Raw genomic sequence first — 16,703 nt, 5'->3', positions numbered from 1 at the left:
TTATATAAAATCTGAAATCAGGTTTGAATCTGTGTTGCAGCACTTTAAAATGAACAGAGATTATAATACAGTCCATGTTTTAGGAAACCGTTTATAGATTTTATTACATTTCTTTATTTGTTTGTGTGCCATTTATATACAAATAAAAACTAAGTAAAAAGTAATAAAAAAAAAAGGTCATAGTAAGTCCAACACTTATTTTGCGCTCAGTGTACTTTTGTTTTTGTCTCCTCTAGCTTCGTCTTCCTCCAGCTGTACCACTCTCCTTTCTTCGGGAACGAAGCCAACAAGCCGCTGCTGCTGCCCAAAACTCAGGTTAGTTGACGCCTCTGGCTGACCTGGAATCTGCTCTTGTGCATGTCACACAGTGCTGTTTACAATGCTTATTCTCTGTTTCAGGTGATTGACCGTGCTGTGAAGGTCCTGGACCAGATGCCTCCTTATGACACCCATAAGATCGGAGTGGTGTTTGTAGGAGCTGGTCAGGTGAGAACACAAGAACACGATTGACTGTCCTAAATAATTAGATGTCAGATACTCTCTGACTTCACATCCTCTCCACTGTCCTCAGGTTAACAATGAGGTCGCCATCCTGTCAAACGAGTACGGTTCAAACCGCTACGCTGCCTTCCTAACAGGCCTGGGCAAATTAATCCATCTGAAAGACTGTGACCCCGACCAGATCTTCCTCGGAGGGCTCGACCAGTATGGAGACGACGGAGAGTTCACTTACTGCTGGCATGACGACATCATGCAGGGTGAGCGTGTGTGTGACAGGGAACATGTCACATTTATGGTAATTTAGTCATTATTTATTCCCCACAGCCAGACTGCTCGTTATTAATGAAACCTGTCTCTGCAGCCATCTTCCACATAGCCACACTGATGCCAAACAAGGAGAGCGACAAAGGCTGCTGCAACAAGAAGCGTCACATTGGCAACGATTTTGTCATGGTGGTGTATAACGACTCTGCAGAAGAGTACAAACTGGGCACCATTAAGGTACATGGACACACACATGCATGCGTGTCTGAAATCTGCAGTATTGTACTTCAACTCCAATCACTCGTCTGTCTCTTCTCCTCCCGTTAGGGTCAGTTCAACTTTGTAGAAGTCATCATAAAACCACTGGATTATGAATGTAACCTGGTCACCCTCCAGTGCCGCAAAGGTGAGCCGATCATTGTGTTTTCTCTGGCCTTGTTCTTTGCCACTCTGCGTTCTTTTCTTCTTCTTCCATTCCTTCTCTTGCTCTCTTTCAGACCTGGAGGGACTAGTTGACACAACAGTGGCGAAAATCGTTTCAGACCGCAACCTTCCACTCTTAGTCAGACAGATGGCTCTGCATGCAAATGTAAGTCTTCCACCTTATCTCTTCCTCTCACACCGAGTCACACCTACACCTACACACACACACACACACACACACACACACACACACACACTTACTCTGTGTCTACCCGCAGATGGCCTCTCTGGTGCATCAGTACAGAGCCAACCCCTCTGATGCCTATGCCTCCAAGTGGCTCGCGAGATTACGACACATTAAGAGGATCAGGACAAGGGTAAGAAAACACACACACACACACACACACACACACACACACACACACACACACAGAAGAGGTTCTCCTTCATCACTGTCACTGCTTTTACTTAATGGTATTTTAATTGTCATCATCATCATTTGCGTCTCTGATCTGTCTCAGGCCCAGGAAGACATTCAGTCTCGCTCGACTCCCGGCATCTCTCTGACCCAAGGACACACTCAGCAGAACAAGTCTTTCCAGCAGAGCACTCCAGCACAAAACCCAGAAGTGTCCGGGCAGAGGAAAAGACTTGTATCAACAGTGGATGATTTCACTGATTTTGTTTGATTACATTTCTTGTCCTGGCAGACTCGCAAACACACACACACACACACACACACACACCTGCCTTAGAGTGGAGGTCGGTTTCCTTTCATTTCTGTGTGGAAGAATTCAGGACGATGCGCTTTTCCCAATTGGGACTTTGTATTGGAAAACTTATGAGCTTCATGGTACCATAAAGGCTTATTTTGTGATGAAGTATTGATATTTAAGACGGTAATTTCTGCATATTTTTACGAGAATGCTAATGCTTTGCACTTTTTAGATCTAATCATGATGTTTCAGATGTGCAACATGAGATGAGTAAAGTTGTACAGAACACTACGTTAGAGAGCTGGGTGTGTATGTGAGTAAATGTGTGTGGAATAAAAAAAGGTTTTAAAATTGGATTTGTGACCACTCCATGTCAGACCATAAACCTGTAGCTGAGGGCGGGAGAATAACTATTACATATTTGATTTCCATTTTATCGTAATGCACAGTTCAGCTGTCAAACTCTTTATTCGACTTTGTCAAGTGCAAAAGCAGGAGAAGTGCTACAACCGCAAAATACAGACATGAGATACAAAGAAGAGCATAGACGAATGTTCTCAAAGACAAATTAGTGACATCATTTTAAAACAAAATGTATCGTACGACACAAAGGGACAGAAGACTTGTTACACACAGAGCAGGAATAAGGAGGCCAGTGGAGGCGCTGACGGATTATAGTTGGGAAATTGTGAACAAAGATTTATATTACATACATTTATAGCTTTGGCTGTAGGGCTTCAGTTAGATCGGAGAAATGTAAAACTTTGGGGTTTGCAACACCAGTGCTTGACCTAATGCATATGCCCATGCAGCACATAAACAATACTGATCATGAAAAGCAAAAATATGTACACCACGAAGCACCAATATATACAGAAATGTACACACAGATGAAGCAGGGTCTTTTTTCTTGAGCCTGAAATGTGTGAGACTTTATGCAACTTGTTGGGCAGGAAAAAGGTGAGCTAATGTTTCAAAAGATAATCCTTAAGGGCGGTTGCTTTAATGCTGGCAGGGTTTGATAGGAAGATGCACTCTAGTACTCAGCACACTTTTTCATATCCTTTTAAAAACTCATAAAAACAGGGCGCCGACACATAACTCCCCAGTTTTCGGCTGAGAGAAGGGAGATGAAGTCCCGAACAGACTGGCATGATGTAACCACAAAATATATAATTTCCTTAGATTATTGAAAGCACCTATTTTGCCCCCAGTTTTGGTTTTCCTGGTTGTCTTTCCAGGTCAGGGGGAAAAGGGTGGGTTCCCTGAGATCTGCCCACTGGACACAGGAAGTATGTTAATAGAGACATTAAAAAACAGAAACAACAAGAGCGAACAAAAGTACACACACACAACTGCTAGCTGTGGCTTTAACACCTCGATAATACTTACTAGGTTGCTTCTATAATGTGTTAAGATATGAAATGACAACAGGAGAGTTAAATATGGCATTGGATATCAGCTCCATTAGGAAATAAAGTGCTAAGTACAAAATGAATGATTATTTGGCATGGTAAAACTCTGAATGCATACATAAGCTTTGGCAACGTTTATAGTTAAGATACAGTATGAGTGAAGCTTTCTCTGTTTGTTTTGGACACCAAGCTTATTATTTTACACCACAACTCTTTGAAGAAAAACAATCGGAACAAAAGTGCTTTTAAATCACAACCATATTAAACACAAACGATAATCAGACCGGGAGTCAGTATAGCTTTATGATAGGAGAACTAAATGTTCAGTACTGTGTAAGTGAAGGAAACTCCTTCCTGCTTCCTCAACTTTTATCTACAACCAAACTTTCCCTTACTTTTCTACTTTCCCGCTTTTTGCGAACGCTCCTGCGCTACCTTGTTCTGCGCTAACGCCTCCTTCAGGACACTACTTCCCTTTATCTTTGTATTTTTATTTCTCTGCACCCTGAAGAACTGGCTGCTGGGATTCCAACAACCTGTGTGTGTGTGTGTGTGTGTGTGTGTGTGTGTGTGTGTGTGTGTGTGTGTGTGTGTGTGTATACTTCATCTTGTTTCCTCTTGTACCTCAGTGGGCTGAAGTGTATGGCACGTTACAATTAGCGCGTATGTGCCTACAGTGTTATTCCCATGCATGTGTATACCTGCATGTGCGTATATCTGTGTGTGCCTGCATGCAAATTTGGGTCCATAAAACACAACTATTTTCAAACAGGCCACAAGTACCCATGGTGACCGAAATATACAATATAAAAATACGTAGACGGACGACATAACAGAGAAATCAACGCCATTTTTAAGAGATACACAAAAAGTCTGATTGCGTTGTCTGCTTTCAGTTGGTGAAATCCTCGGGTGAGCACGCTCATGTGCTCCTGTCAGTGACCCCACGTGACCTCCAGGGTCATGTAGGGTCAGTTTTAGTACGGGGAAATAAGAAATAGGAGTATTTCTATTTTCAATGTTGACCTCTACCTGGCTGACTAAACCAGCTCAGTTAGCATCTGGTGACCAGCACGCTGCTTCTGAGAGAGCTGAGCTAGGATTTGGACAGATCGCTGCTTATAAACCTCCAAAGTCTTATTTTTCTTCTCTTACATTTCCCATAACTGTGCTTTTACTTTCCCCTCCACTATTTTCTCTCCTTTCCCTGGGTTTAGAGAGGGGCACCTCAGGGACAAAACCTGCTGCCCCCGTCCTCCTCTCGTCCTTAACCCAACATTTACTCTCTTTTTCTACTTCTTCTATTCACTTCTGCTTGTCCCTCTATCTAGTCCTCAGGATTTGGGGTGTCCAGGGCCGTGCCTATCTAGGTTGGGGTGCACCTTGTTTTTGAGGGGTGGGGGTTTGCGTTTTCGCTTGCGTGTAGGAATGGTGGTTGTGTGAGCTGGGTGGTTGAACAGGCTGGAGGAGGGGGGGTCCCAGTCCCGGCTACTGGGTATAGGGACGGGGGGAGATGGCGAGGAATGGGATAGGTGCAGGGGTACATGGAGGTGCAGTGGGTGTTTTGGGCAGCGGGACAAGGGGAGTGTTTGCTGATGAGACGGGTGGAGAGGAGGCGTCAGAGACAGATTTATCTGTGACTGGTGTAGGTGGAGGTGCACTGACTGAAGGTTTGGCTGATGCTCGAGGAGCGGGCGTATGTGTAGCGGCAGAGGCAGGTTTGGGCTTTAAAAAGGGAACAGGTGTGGCTACTGGAGTCTTTTTGGGATTGGCGGCAGTGTTTCCAGAGTCCTTTAGAAGTTCACTTTTATCCGTCTTTTTCCCTTTTTTGCTCCCTTTGTGTTTTTCTTTGCCACTCTTTCGTTCTCTCCATCCAGCAGAGTCCTTGTCCTCGCCCTTTCCCTTCTGTCCTGCCTCGCTCCTCCCTCCCTGACCACCTCCCCTCTCTCTCCGCCTCTTTTTCCTCTGGGTTCGCTCCAGTTTACACTCGATGTGGTACAGATCCTCTGTTGCCATGGTGACACGGTCAAGCTGTTGCAGCAGGGCGTCCAGGGTGGGGAGGAGCCTCCTCAGAGAGGCTTCGGTCTCTGCTCTCTCCCGCCAGCTGGTGCTTCCCATCACCACTCCTGGACCGAGCCCCAAACCCAGACCCAACCCGAGTCCCAGGCCGATCCCTGGGGCTTCCGTCAGGCTGCAGGGGCTGGAGGAGGCCGGGCGCCACGAGGCCTCAGAGCCTGCATCTATGCTGTCCGGGGAGGGAGGGGAGTCGGGACCGTCCAGCGGCGGCAAGCACAGGGACTTACAGTCACTGGTGGAGGACGAACGGGAGGGTGGCAGCTCCATGCCCTCGAAACGCACCTTATGACGAAACTAAGAAAGAAGATGGAGGATTGGAGGGACAAGTGTGAGGGTTAATGTTGATCTTTCTACAGAGTACTATAGAGACAGCTGTAGATATGAAACAGGAAATGTACCTCCTTGGTCCTGCTGAGTCCCATCCACATTTTGAGCCGTCTGAGAAACAGCTCAACCATCTCGTAGTCTTGGAGATCCACAGCTGGGCGGTACAGCTCCGCACGTGCGCGCCGGTAGTTCCTCAGTAACACGGAGGTGACCAACCACATCAACACCAGCCGAAGTACGGCAAAGCTCGCGTGGAACACCAGCGCGGAGACGGTGCTAGAGGGACCGGTAGTCGCCCAGCTAGGACGCCACGAAAGCAGACCGCGACCGCCAGCACCCAACAAAGACAGGCAGGCAGAGCTCACACTGCCGTAGCCGTCAAATACAGAGTGGAGGAGCTGGGGTGGAGGAGACACAGGAATGAAAAGTTAAAAACAGCTGTTTCAAAAGGAATCACAAACTTAAACAAAGGCTAACAAATAAAAAATATGTCTTAATCTGGACCGCACTTGTCAATTTTAGGTAAAGCAGCTGCACAAATCTACTTCACTGCAATGATCAAAAACTCTAAAGCTAAATAAATAAACTGAATAACTCGCACTTCAGTGTCTGTAATAAAAATACATTTAAAACGCATTCAAATTTAAAATGGAGATTTTGTGGAGAGAGAAACACCAGAGTTATGTGAGGCATTTCAGACCAATTGTAGTCGAGCCGCAGACACTTCAAGCTAGTAAACAAAACACTTTCTTAGTTTAGTGCATACCTGTCAACATTGGAATTTCAAAATAAGGGACATTTTTTGCCGGACTCCATCCATATCTTAACCCATAAGGGTTAGGGTATACATTCAGGAAATACATGTTTATTTAAAGTATGTATTACTTGTACAGACATGTTTATAAGACTTATGTATTTATTTATTAGTTATTATCATCAATTTATTTGATGATGGATGAGTTGTGTGGCTTTTGTTTTCCCCCACGAGGACTTCCTTGCGATGTTAGTCTGGAAACATGTCCGCGACACTGCGACTGAAATCATCGCAGAAGCTGAAGGCGACATTATTTTTGGCGCAAAGCATCGACCTCTTTCCCTCAGCTTTGCTCACTTGGTTTGCCTCCGACACAGTTCTTGTCACACATGACAGTGTATGTGTTTGTGCCTCTTGGGCGTGCTTGTGCTTGGACGATTGTTCTTGCTGGCGATGTGTGCAAAGCTGAATGGCACACTTTAGAAAAAGCACGAGTTTGCCCGACTCTGCTTTTAATAAATAAGTGAAGGTCTCCTCTCATTGGTACTTACTTAAAGTGTTAACTTGTTTGGCAGGTACAGCTGCGTCTCCATCTATCTCCCGTTCACTGTGACTCTCATCCATATGTTTTCTTCTTCTGTGTGTTTACTGGCGGATAACGTTTTTCAGCTAAAGTTAAACATAATACTGCCACCTGCTCTACCGGAGGCCACTTTACACTTTTTTTAATTAGGCCTTTTTTTTTTGTTTGAAAGGTTAAAAATACGGGATAATCCCGGGAAAAACAGGAGGGTTGACAGGTTTAGTGTGTGAGCATGCTAACATTTTCTAAATAGCACCACCACTAAGTAGCCTACAGCTGAGGCTGATGGGAATGTAACTAGTTTAGAAGGTATTTTACATTAAATTTGAAGTTTTTATCCAAAAATGTGGTCAAACATCAAGTATTGGACATTAGATTTTGGCGATCGCTACAGTATTTGTTCTGGTGAACGCTTTTAGCTGAATTTTGGAAAGTTTAGTCTGGAAATAGGTCTGCTTAATGTTAGTTCATGTCAGTTAAATATACTTCCATTCTTGCTGGGATGTCTCAAATATACAACGTGCTGGTTAAATAAATAAAAAAGCTATTTGCTAACATTGCGTTGAATAAATGTCATCTTTCAGTGAAGCTGTTTGGCAGCACAGTCCAGGTAGTGAGGCGGTTATTATAATTGTTCAACAATACAGATGACGCTGTGTTGTGCAGTCTATGTTAAAGTGAAGGTTTTTAGAGATTCTGTCGTTTTGTGTATTGCCTGTGTGTGGGAGAGGATCAGCGAGAGAGAAACAGAAGAAACAGAGGAAAGAGGAAAAGGTCTGACCAGGTGTCCTGTGTGTGAGTAAGCCAGCACCAACAGCAGTAATGCCAGGGCGACTCCCAGCAGCTCCCAGACTGAGCGCCGCAGAGCTCTGCCAAACACGGCCCACTCTCTGAGAAACCGCAACTGGTGGGACGCCTGGATGATCAGACGGGGAGAGAGAGGGAGGGAATACAAATTACAATAAAAAGGAAAAAAAAAATTCTCTTGGCATTAAATGAAAGCTTCCAATACATTACAACTTGGGACCTATTTTCATAGCTTGACCTCATTTATAACTGTTATGATAATATTGTTCTTTACATCACATTTATTTGTCTGACATATTGTATAGTATGTAAAAAAAAGTCATAGTAAAGTATATCTTTAAAAAATGTCATAAACCATCACACCTGTGCGACACAAAATCGGGCAAATTCGCCCTGATTTCCTTGGCCTTTCTTTTACCTTGAGCACCAGTATGAACAACAGCAAGGCAGACATGGCTGTGTACATCTGACTCCGTCTGGCCAAGGGGTAGAAGTCTGTGAAGGCGTCTCGTGGGTGCTTCAGGTACGACGCCCACTGCTGCGTGGCCATGGTACAGCGGCTCAGGTGCAGCCCGCACACAGACGCTGCCAGAGCCAGTTTGCAGATGCCCAGCAGTCTCCAGGTTGACAGCAAGTACACATAACCTTCTCTGAGGAAGCCCAAGATCCCCCGCACCAGGAAATACAACACCAGGGCAAGGAGTACAATCTGAAAAAAAACAGGAACACGTTAAACTGGAGATGAGTTTCGTAACAAAGCCATGGAAAGGGTTAAAGGATTCAGGTGTAGCTTGGTGGTTTCTGTGATCATTGACTGTGTCAAAGGGGTTGCCAGGAGTTACCATGAGCAGGAGCTGCAGGTCCAGGCCTGTGATTGGCCACAGAGTGATGACAAGGAGGTCAAAGCTGGACTGGGCACGCTCAGAAACTGGAAACTCAAAGAGGAAGGAGAAGACAGCCAGAAGGTTTGTGTTGATGTTGTAGAGCGAGAACTCCACAAACACAGCACGGCTCCTATGAAAACACACAAACAAGGACACACTTAATGGACTATGATGAGATCAGGAGTCAAGATAGTTCACAGAGCCACTTCCTGTTTGGAAACCAACTTTAATCATCTTAAAGCTGGGTGTTTCCATCACAGGACTTTTTATTTCACATGAGAAATAAAAGATCTGTTCAAAGGTTTAGTGTGCCGTACGAGACCTCCACCACCCATTTTATTTGACTCTCAGTTGGTCCCCTCTGAATATTTGCAACCTAACACCAAATGTGGTATTAAGAGGATTTAAGTTTTGTTTATGCCATCAGTTATTATTCTCAGAACAATTGTTGAGAGCCAGCCCACATTCTCAGGACATTTTTTACTGGTATGTTTGATGATTTCATTTGAGACTTTTTAATGACTGAAGGCTGTGAGACACATTGCACTTCAGGGAGAATCAAACTCCACTCCAGATTTATAAAGCCACGACTACACATGGTTCTGTTATATTACAATCATTGTGAAATTGTGTGCACAAGCCCAATTTCTAGTCCCTTACATCTGGCCCCTGGACTTTGGAACCAGTGAGATCAGTGAGCAAACTCCCGTATTTATTTCCTTGGCCTATGTATTTAATATCTGGCGGTGCACTAGGAATTTGACTATTCTCAGTACTTTCAGTGAGTGTTACTTTGACTTAAAATTCCTGCGTTTTTCTATTATTTCTTGTTTTTCTGCATTCACTACCTGTGGTCGAGCCAGTGCAGCTGCTGCAGCTGCTGCACGGAGGAGGACGCCTCCTGGAGGCTTCTGTTCAGCTGGTGGACAACATCTCCACTGTTATACACCCTCATCTGACCTGAACGCCACGCTCTAGAAAGACGAGTGGGAGGAGACACAGAGGAGAAAAAAGAACATATTAAAGAAGACCAGAGGTTAACCCTTGTGCATCGCAAAGTTCTGTCAAAAAACTACCTTAAAATTATATATTTGTATTATTTGTATTTATTTTATTATGTTAAACCTTTTAACCTACTTCAGTCCTGATCATAACTACCAAAGATTCATTTATTTTCAGTCTTTTAACCCTTTAATTGCCAGATTGTTTACATAATGCCAAAAGAATCACTAAACAGAAATTATTTCCTTCATACTAAATGCTCGGAGAACTTTTTTCACATTGCATTGCATCACTCGCATCAGTCCTTAAGGGTCTCAGTGTCTGTATTTTGAATACACACTTCATTATAGACGAAATATAGGAGCTGATGTTAAACTTGCAAAATTCGAAGAAAAGAAACTCACCCATACCATATGCTTTAACACAGCCACAATGATCAGAAGTAAAACATGTTTAAAGCTGAATCTGACCCACAGGTTAACTTAACGCCAGCCTTGTTAGGTTTCGATCCTTTCCTTACCCGTGTGTATCGTTGGCTCTGAAAGCAGTGAAATTCTCAGCGTCTTTGGTCGGAGATGGAACCCAGCCATTTCCCCAAATACTGTCTCCTGCCCTGAAACCACCTGCAGCTGGAGGGAAAAGTTAAGTTAAGTTTTTAGATCACATTGCAATCATTTAATCAATTCCCAGAATAGCATGTTCAAACATGAAAGAGAATGAGTTCAGTAATTAAATGTTAAGAAATGGTAATAATGATGTCTGTGGGAGGAACTGATGGTAAACATGAAAGGTTTTATGAAGTTTAAAACACTTGTCTCCAAACACACACACACACACACACACACACACACACACACACACACACACACACACCTCTATATATCTTGTGTAAACAGTAGACTGTGTGAGTGATGTTTCCTTCAGATCAGTGGAGCCTCAGTTTAGTTTGATCTTCAGCTCCCACCAGGTTCACAACAAACAAAAGACAGCGACCACATTTCAATCTCACCCTGCATGTCACGTAATTGACGAAGCCTCAGCGTGCCGAGCAACACGCTTCCTGTGTCCCTCAAGAGGGCAGAGTCATCCAGTAGCCGTGGCAACAGTGACTCGTTAATCCACATCAGAACATCACTTCGGCTAAAAGAAGAAAATAGAAAGAAATATCTATTTTGTGTTTGTCATATGCTACATTACACTTCATGAGCATTTGACAGTGTGTGTGTGGGCTCGCTGTAAAGAGACACTCTGGATCTGCTTTATATTACATAGTTTGCTTCAGATAAATGTGTTCTCTTCCAGACCCAGGCCCACAAGAGAAAGACAGAGGGTCATGGGAGCAGCACAGAAATAAAAGGCAGAAGGTCAACCTTGAGAAATGAGACAGACATTCTCAACAGAACGTATGAACAAAAGGAACAATAAAAAAAATATTCAGACTTTAGAAGTGTGTGTGTGTGTGTGTGTGTGTGTGTGTGTGTATTTACCTGCTGATGTTGTGGTACTCAGGTGTGTGTAGTGCCCGCTGCAGCTGAGTGCGCAGTCTCAGGCTGTGTGTGTCTTTGGCTGAGTCAGAGTAGTTGAGAAGCAAAACCACCAACAGGAAAAACATGTAAACCAGGAAATTCTGAAAAAAGTCAACAAAATATTATATTAAAAATGATGATAAAGCATTAAATGTCTACAGCACAGTAACGACTCAAAGACAATATCGAGCATCACCTTTCTCTCTCGGACTCACCTTCAGCATGGTGTGCAGCATGTGGACCTTGCGGGCCTGGTGTCGAGCCTGAGACAGAGCGAAGCCCTGTGGTGGTCTCACCCTGGGGACCCGTTGGACCACTCTCTCCACCCGGGGGAACTCCACCAGCACGTCCTGGTCCTCTGGACGCAGGCGGTGCACACACACTGCGTAGTAAACTGCTTCACACAACACCTGCGGGACAGAGGAGCAACGGAGCTGTTAGGTTGAGAAAGTCTTTCATAAGTCAAGAGAAACTAAGAAAACCTCGGCTGAGATACAAAGTTTTAACATAACTGCAGCCAAATGAGAATTTAGTCAGAAGAACTTTTGGGTGTGTGCAGTACAAGATATTCCAGCTTTTGGGGAACAAAGACAAACAGCCTGTTCCTGTTTTCAGCATGAAGTCAGTGCATTTTGAATTCATTTTAAAGTGTTTCAAGGGTGCAAAAGCAGAGGGATTATGTATTCTTTACATCTGCGTCAATAGATTTTTTTGGCCACATGGGGGCAGCACAACAAGCTGTAAACACAACACAATGTGTACCTTCATTGGCTCCAACAGCAAGCATGAACACAGGAAACTGGCAAAACAGGAGATGAGCCACATCATGGCCACGTTTTGACTGAACCCAGAGCCCGCCCAAATTGAAACGCCATTGGCCAGAGCGAGCGCTGCCCAGCTGCCCCACAGGGCGACACGTCCACACCAGGGAGGAAACCGTCTGGGACGACACACGTCTGTCACAACTGGAGAGGAGAAAAACAATTTGTAAAAGGAAGTAATGAGAAAGAAAAGTGAAGGGACGGACCAGCGAGGATGTGAAGGTCCCAGAGATCAATCAAAGCAGATAGAAGATATAATGAAAGAGACCCCTGAGAGGACATTTCTAATTCACAGTATTAACTATTTAAATAGTAATCTTGGTTGATATATATGTATTTAAAGGTCATTTCAAACTTCACAAAGGGAACGACCTTCTTCCAAACTTTCTTAACCCACAAAGACTCCAAATTAACAAATAAATCTACTAACAAGTTCCCAAAAGAAGACTAAATGAGGTTGTGAGATCTTTAGACCCAGTCTTTTCTCTTGCTACAACAAAGGACTTGTTTTGCTAACTAAACATACAGGCAGTAAAATGAAAGCAGGATGTATATACTCTGCTTTCTCAATAAAACATAACTGTTATGGCCTCAGCTGCCAGGAGTGAGGTCATTACTGAATGAAAGTAGAACAGTCTTAGTCATTTTCCTTTTTAAGTTATCATCAAACTTTGCTCTTTTCCTAATGAGAGTTACTAGTGTTATCCTAAAAACACCGGGGTGATTTATGTGTCCCGTGTCAAGAGCAAAGCATGCAGAGCAGCGGCAGAACAGATTGCAGATTATTCATCTATGAGGAAAATCACTTTCGGCCTGTTATTTTCTTTGTTAAGCAGCAAAGAACATTTTTACTCTTTAGAATAATTCTTGAGGTTTGATAAATGCAGGACGTGAGTGCTGGGATGCTTATATTTACAGGATGCCTCACACACACACACACACACCTGTATTTGAGGTGAAAGCAGTCTTCGGTGGGTCTCTTCTCACAGATTCTAGAGGAAGAGGCGCATACAGCTTCTGGAGGAGGATTACTTCAGTCTTATCTCCGAAAATGCTCGACCTGGCACACACACACACACACACACACACACACACACACACACACACACACACACACACACACAGAATTAAACTGAAGCAAATCCACAAAGGTTCCAGGTACAGCCAGTGAATTCCTTGTATTTCATAACAAAATATTGTTCAGAGATCGAACTTACAGGTCAGCCATCTCACTTTCATCTGCCTGAGGGAAGAAGTTCTGTCCATCTGCCAGAATGTGTTTGATCAGATCCTCGTCTGTGAGCAGAAAGCAACAGCTTGGCCTTCAGCGCTCTCATTTGAAACAGACAGTGTGATAATACAACCAAATGCTTCATGTAGTCAACAGACGGAGTAAAACAGTGATTGGTGCAGCTAGTGTAAAAGCCTTCCTGCTTGGGTTACCAGAGGAGGTGAAGTATTTGTTGCGCTGGTCGGTCCCCTCCTCGTCGTCAGGGTTAAAGGTCATGTCGACACCCAGGTGCCTGCTCCCCTGACCCCTCTTCAGCCTGGGCAGCCCCGCTCCATGCCCCGCCCCTCCCACCACAGACACATCACTCAACAGCTCCGGCCAATCCCGGTCCTCCATCTCCTCCTCTGCCATGCCCCAACTCTCCCCGCTGAAATACACAGTGAGAGATGTTTCTCAAGTTAAGCACGACTTCAGCAAATCATTCTCTCACTCGAAGAGTTTCTTCTCTTGAACCTAACAACACCATCATGTTCCTCTGAGGACAATAATGTTTTAGTGTTTAGTGTTTTTATTTACAGGAGAGAAATCACTTTGCTCATTTGACATCCAAGAAAGGCAAATATAAAAACTATATTTGATCTTTTCCATCTCTTTAAGAGCACAATATAACTATTTTCCCCTTTTCTTTTTCTGCTATATGTTCTTTATTCTTCCATTCTTCCCTTCGTCTGACGGCTGGCAATTACACTTCAGTAAAGTCATGCATTATCTAAATGAACTGTCATGACAAAGGAGGAGCTCACCTTTTGGTTGATGGAGTGGACAGATCCACATTGCTCTCTTCTGAGTTGGTCTGAGAGACAGAAAGGTATGGTTGATCAATAGATAGATTAAGTGAGAGACAAAGAGACGCACTAACGCATTACATTCTTCTTCATTTTCCTTGCTTGAAATGTCTTTTTTCCTAAACAATCACTAGGCCGGAGAAATCACAGGGTCTTTATGCATTTTATGTTGATTCTATAATAAAGTAAAAAATACATTAAACTACTAAGAAACAGACCCGACCGTTATTCTGTCTTTTAGAGGCTGCAGCGGGCTCAGTTTTAAAGACACAAATAATATCATTTGAAACTACAAATAAAAACCGGGAATGTCGAGGAATGTCTTGCTCGCTTGACGGGAAGGAGGCTGAATAACGTTTCAGTATTTTTGCGAATACAAATGTGTTATTTTCGCCTAATGCCTTGGACTTGCATAGATTGGGTATGACTGGAGAGTTGAGATTCTTGTGGATTCATGTGTGAAGATGTTAGTCCATCTTTTAGAAACTTGTTCCCTCCAGGATAATCACAGCCTTGTAATACTTTGCAACCACAAACTATAGACATAAGGGATTCAGATGATGTATAAGGGGATTTCTGAGCAGTTTCCAGAATAGAAGTGCTCGACATCCAAATGTCAAAAGTGTTTTAATTCCAAATCACAGCATGAATTTAAATCCAAAGATAAATTAGCACCCAGTCTGTGTAACATATAGTTGCTGCAACAACTTATGAGACATAAACGAGCATGGGAATGGCCATCACATACTCTGATCATAATGTTGTCAATGCTTAACACTTTCACAATTTATTTTAATTAATTAATTAATTAATATTTCTGATTCATAACAACAACTTGACACAGTGCTGAGCTGCAGCTCAAATTAATCTTCAGGTTCCCGGATTTGTGGCATTTACAGTTGACTTTTAATATACCTCTGAACATCACCAGACCCCCACCGCCAGTAATCTGAGCTATAACTGTATCAGGCATGATTCATTTTCTTTCCCTTTGGGACTCTACCTCGCCATTAAAAAACAGGAAAGAACTTCCAGCCATGGAGTCGTCCAGAAAGTCATCAATTTCCACCGACTCCTGATCCACTTGTGGCGGCACCTGCTCCACAGACACGCACTAATGTTCACAGACACACAGAGAAAACATTTCAGCTTCATGTTTGGCCTATGGGAGGTACTAAACACTTTGACTGTGTTGTGGTTGCGGGCAGGTGTGTGTTACCTTGCTTCGGCTCATTCTGAAGAGTGTAAAGACGAGCAGGTAGAGAGGGTAGACGATCAGACAGGTCACCACGCCTGCTGCCACCGTCTCTCCATCCAATGAGGAGAACCTCGACACGGCCCGCGGGCTGCAACACAGGGTGGCATTAAAATGTAGGAAAAAGATCACTAGTCACATTGTGGACAAACAGCAAGTAGACAGATAAAAAAGAAGAAGACATTGCTGTACCTGTATCTCTTGTCCACCACAATGCTGTACCACAGTGTGTTGGCCAATACAAAGAGCTGCAGTAACACAGCGCAGCACGTGGCTCTCTGCAGGCGGGTGAACGGGCTGCGGAGGGGTCTCTCCCACAGCGACAGCCACAGGTGACTCTCACACAGCGCCCTCTGCAGCTCACACCGCAGACGACGGGGCAGCTGATGGAGCACAGCCTCCTCTGAAAGAAACAGGAAGAGACACGTGAGTGATGCGGCGGCTACTATCAGCGGATGCTTGTTTTACGAATTGATTAGGTTGTATTTTCTCACCTGATGCCTCCACCTCAATCTCTACCTGTCCGTCAGTTCTCTCATTGTCAACAGACAGCCACTCCTCAACCAGGAAGTAGTAGCTGCTTCCTGTCTGCAAGTCTTTGACCAACACGTATTGTAGCATCCATGCTGGGGACATACCTGAGGAAGGGTCAACAAATGAAAAAACAGTTAAAATATCAGCTGGTTAAAGTCTGTGTGATAACAGGCCTGTGTATGTTTGTGCGCATGTGGACCAGTACCCTTGTTGTCATGCCAAAGTCTGATTTTCCAGACGCTGCCCAAGCTGGTATCCGTGGCAATATGAAAGATGTCGAGGGCGTTGCGCGTGAACGCTCCTCTGCTGTCGAGATGGCGGTGTCCGCTGCGGCTCTCACGTCCATACAAACTGACTCCCACATGAGCCGTGGTGCCTGGAGGGACGGAGAGACGCTCAATATATCCACTACTTCCACAAACTCTGAACTGTGCAGAGAACAACATGTTTAAATCACACAGATGTAGTTTTTGCTATTCAAATAATGAAGGCACTGAGCTGACAACAAGTCCTTTTCTTAGAGGAACTACACTTAATAAAGGATTGTGGTTCATGCACACACTACTTAAAAACTAAACATATGCGTCTGAAACTCTCTGTAGTTTGTCACGTTGATTTTAAAATGTGATTTTATAAAAAGAAAAAATGTATTTATCTATTTCGATTTACTTTACTTTTAAAATGTGCTGGGCCCCAATTATTAATAATTATTGTTACTAATATTATTATTTCACCAATT

The 16,703-nt window shown here is 43.8% G+C and overlaps 2 protein-coding genes across 7 annotated transcripts in view; one reads left to right on the top strand and one right to left on the bottom strand.

Annotated features, from left to right (window-relative positions):
* The window catches only part of tsc2 (TSC complex subunit 2), a 37,119-nt gene extending 24,065 nt beyond the window's left edge, over positions 1 to 13,054 (top strand). For 3 of the 6 annotated variants that reach the window (XM_029442601.1, XM_029442570.1, XM_029442591.1), the window contains 8 exons: positions 237 to 315; positions 400 to 486; positions 572 to 758; positions 863 to 1,002; positions 1,093 to 1,171; positions 1,263 to 1,354; positions 1,467 to 1,565; positions 1,710 to 2,260. In XM_029442601.1, coding sequence (XP_029298461.1) covers positions 237 to 315; positions 400 to 486; positions 572 to 758; positions 863 to 1,002; positions 1,093 to 1,171; positions 1,263 to 1,354; positions 1,467 to 1,565; positions 1,710 to 1,877 — 931 coding nt within the window. In that variant the 3' untranslated portion in view covers positions 1,878 to 2,260. Of the gene's footprint in view, positions 1 to 236; positions 316 to 399; positions 487 to 571; positions 759 to 862; positions 1,003 to 1,092; positions 1,172 to 1,262; positions 1,355 to 1,466; positions 1,566 to 1,709; positions 2,261 to 10,573; positions 10,629 to 13,024 lie in introns of those variants that run through there. The other 3 variants (XR_003832987.1, XR_003832986.1, XM_029442585.1) reach the window with 3 other exon arrangements.
* Positions 2,349 to 16,703, bottom strand: part of pkd1a (polycystic kidney disease 1a) — a 62,478-nt gene continuing 48,123 nt past the window's right edge. Inside the window, 21 exon segments of the mRNA XM_029442825.1 lie at positions 2,349 to 4,851; positions 4,853 to 5,689; positions 5,794 to 6,120; positions 7,841 to 7,975; positions 8,285 to 8,575; positions 8,709 to 8,880; positions 9,599 to 9,724; positions 10,273 to 10,375; positions 10,762 to 10,892; positions 11,240 to 11,379; positions 11,494 to 11,688; positions 12,041 to 12,243; positions 13,044 to 13,159; positions 13,317 to 13,395; positions 13,543 to 13,757; positions 14,134 to 14,183; positions 15,179 to 15,289; positions 15,395 to 15,521; positions 15,623 to 15,833; positions 15,925 to 16,068; positions 16,170 to 16,340. Coding sequence (XP_029298685.1) covers positions 4,654 to 4,851; positions 4,853 to 5,689; positions 5,794 to 6,120; positions 7,841 to 7,975; positions 8,285 to 8,575; positions 8,709 to 8,880; positions 9,599 to 9,724; positions 10,273 to 10,375; positions 10,762 to 10,892; positions 11,240 to 11,379; positions 11,494 to 11,688; positions 12,041 to 12,243; positions 13,044 to 13,159; positions 13,317 to 13,395; positions 13,543 to 13,757; positions 14,134 to 14,183; positions 15,179 to 15,289; positions 15,395 to 15,521; positions 15,623 to 15,833; positions 15,925 to 16,068; positions 16,170 to 16,340 — 4,082 coding nt within the window. The 3' untranslated portion in view covers positions 2,349 to 4,653.

This window comes from Cottoperca gobio, chromosome 1 (genome assembly GCF_900634415.1).
Source record: "Cottoperca gobio chromosome 1, fCotGob3.1, whole genome shotgun sequence".
In the NCBI taxonomy this organism is placed as follows: domain Eukaryota; kingdom Metazoa; phylum Chordata; class Actinopteri; order Perciformes; family Bovichtidae; genus Cottoperca; species Cottoperca gobio.
Note: the sequence above shows the minus strand (reverse complement) of the source record. Positions and strands in the feature narration are given on the sequence as shown.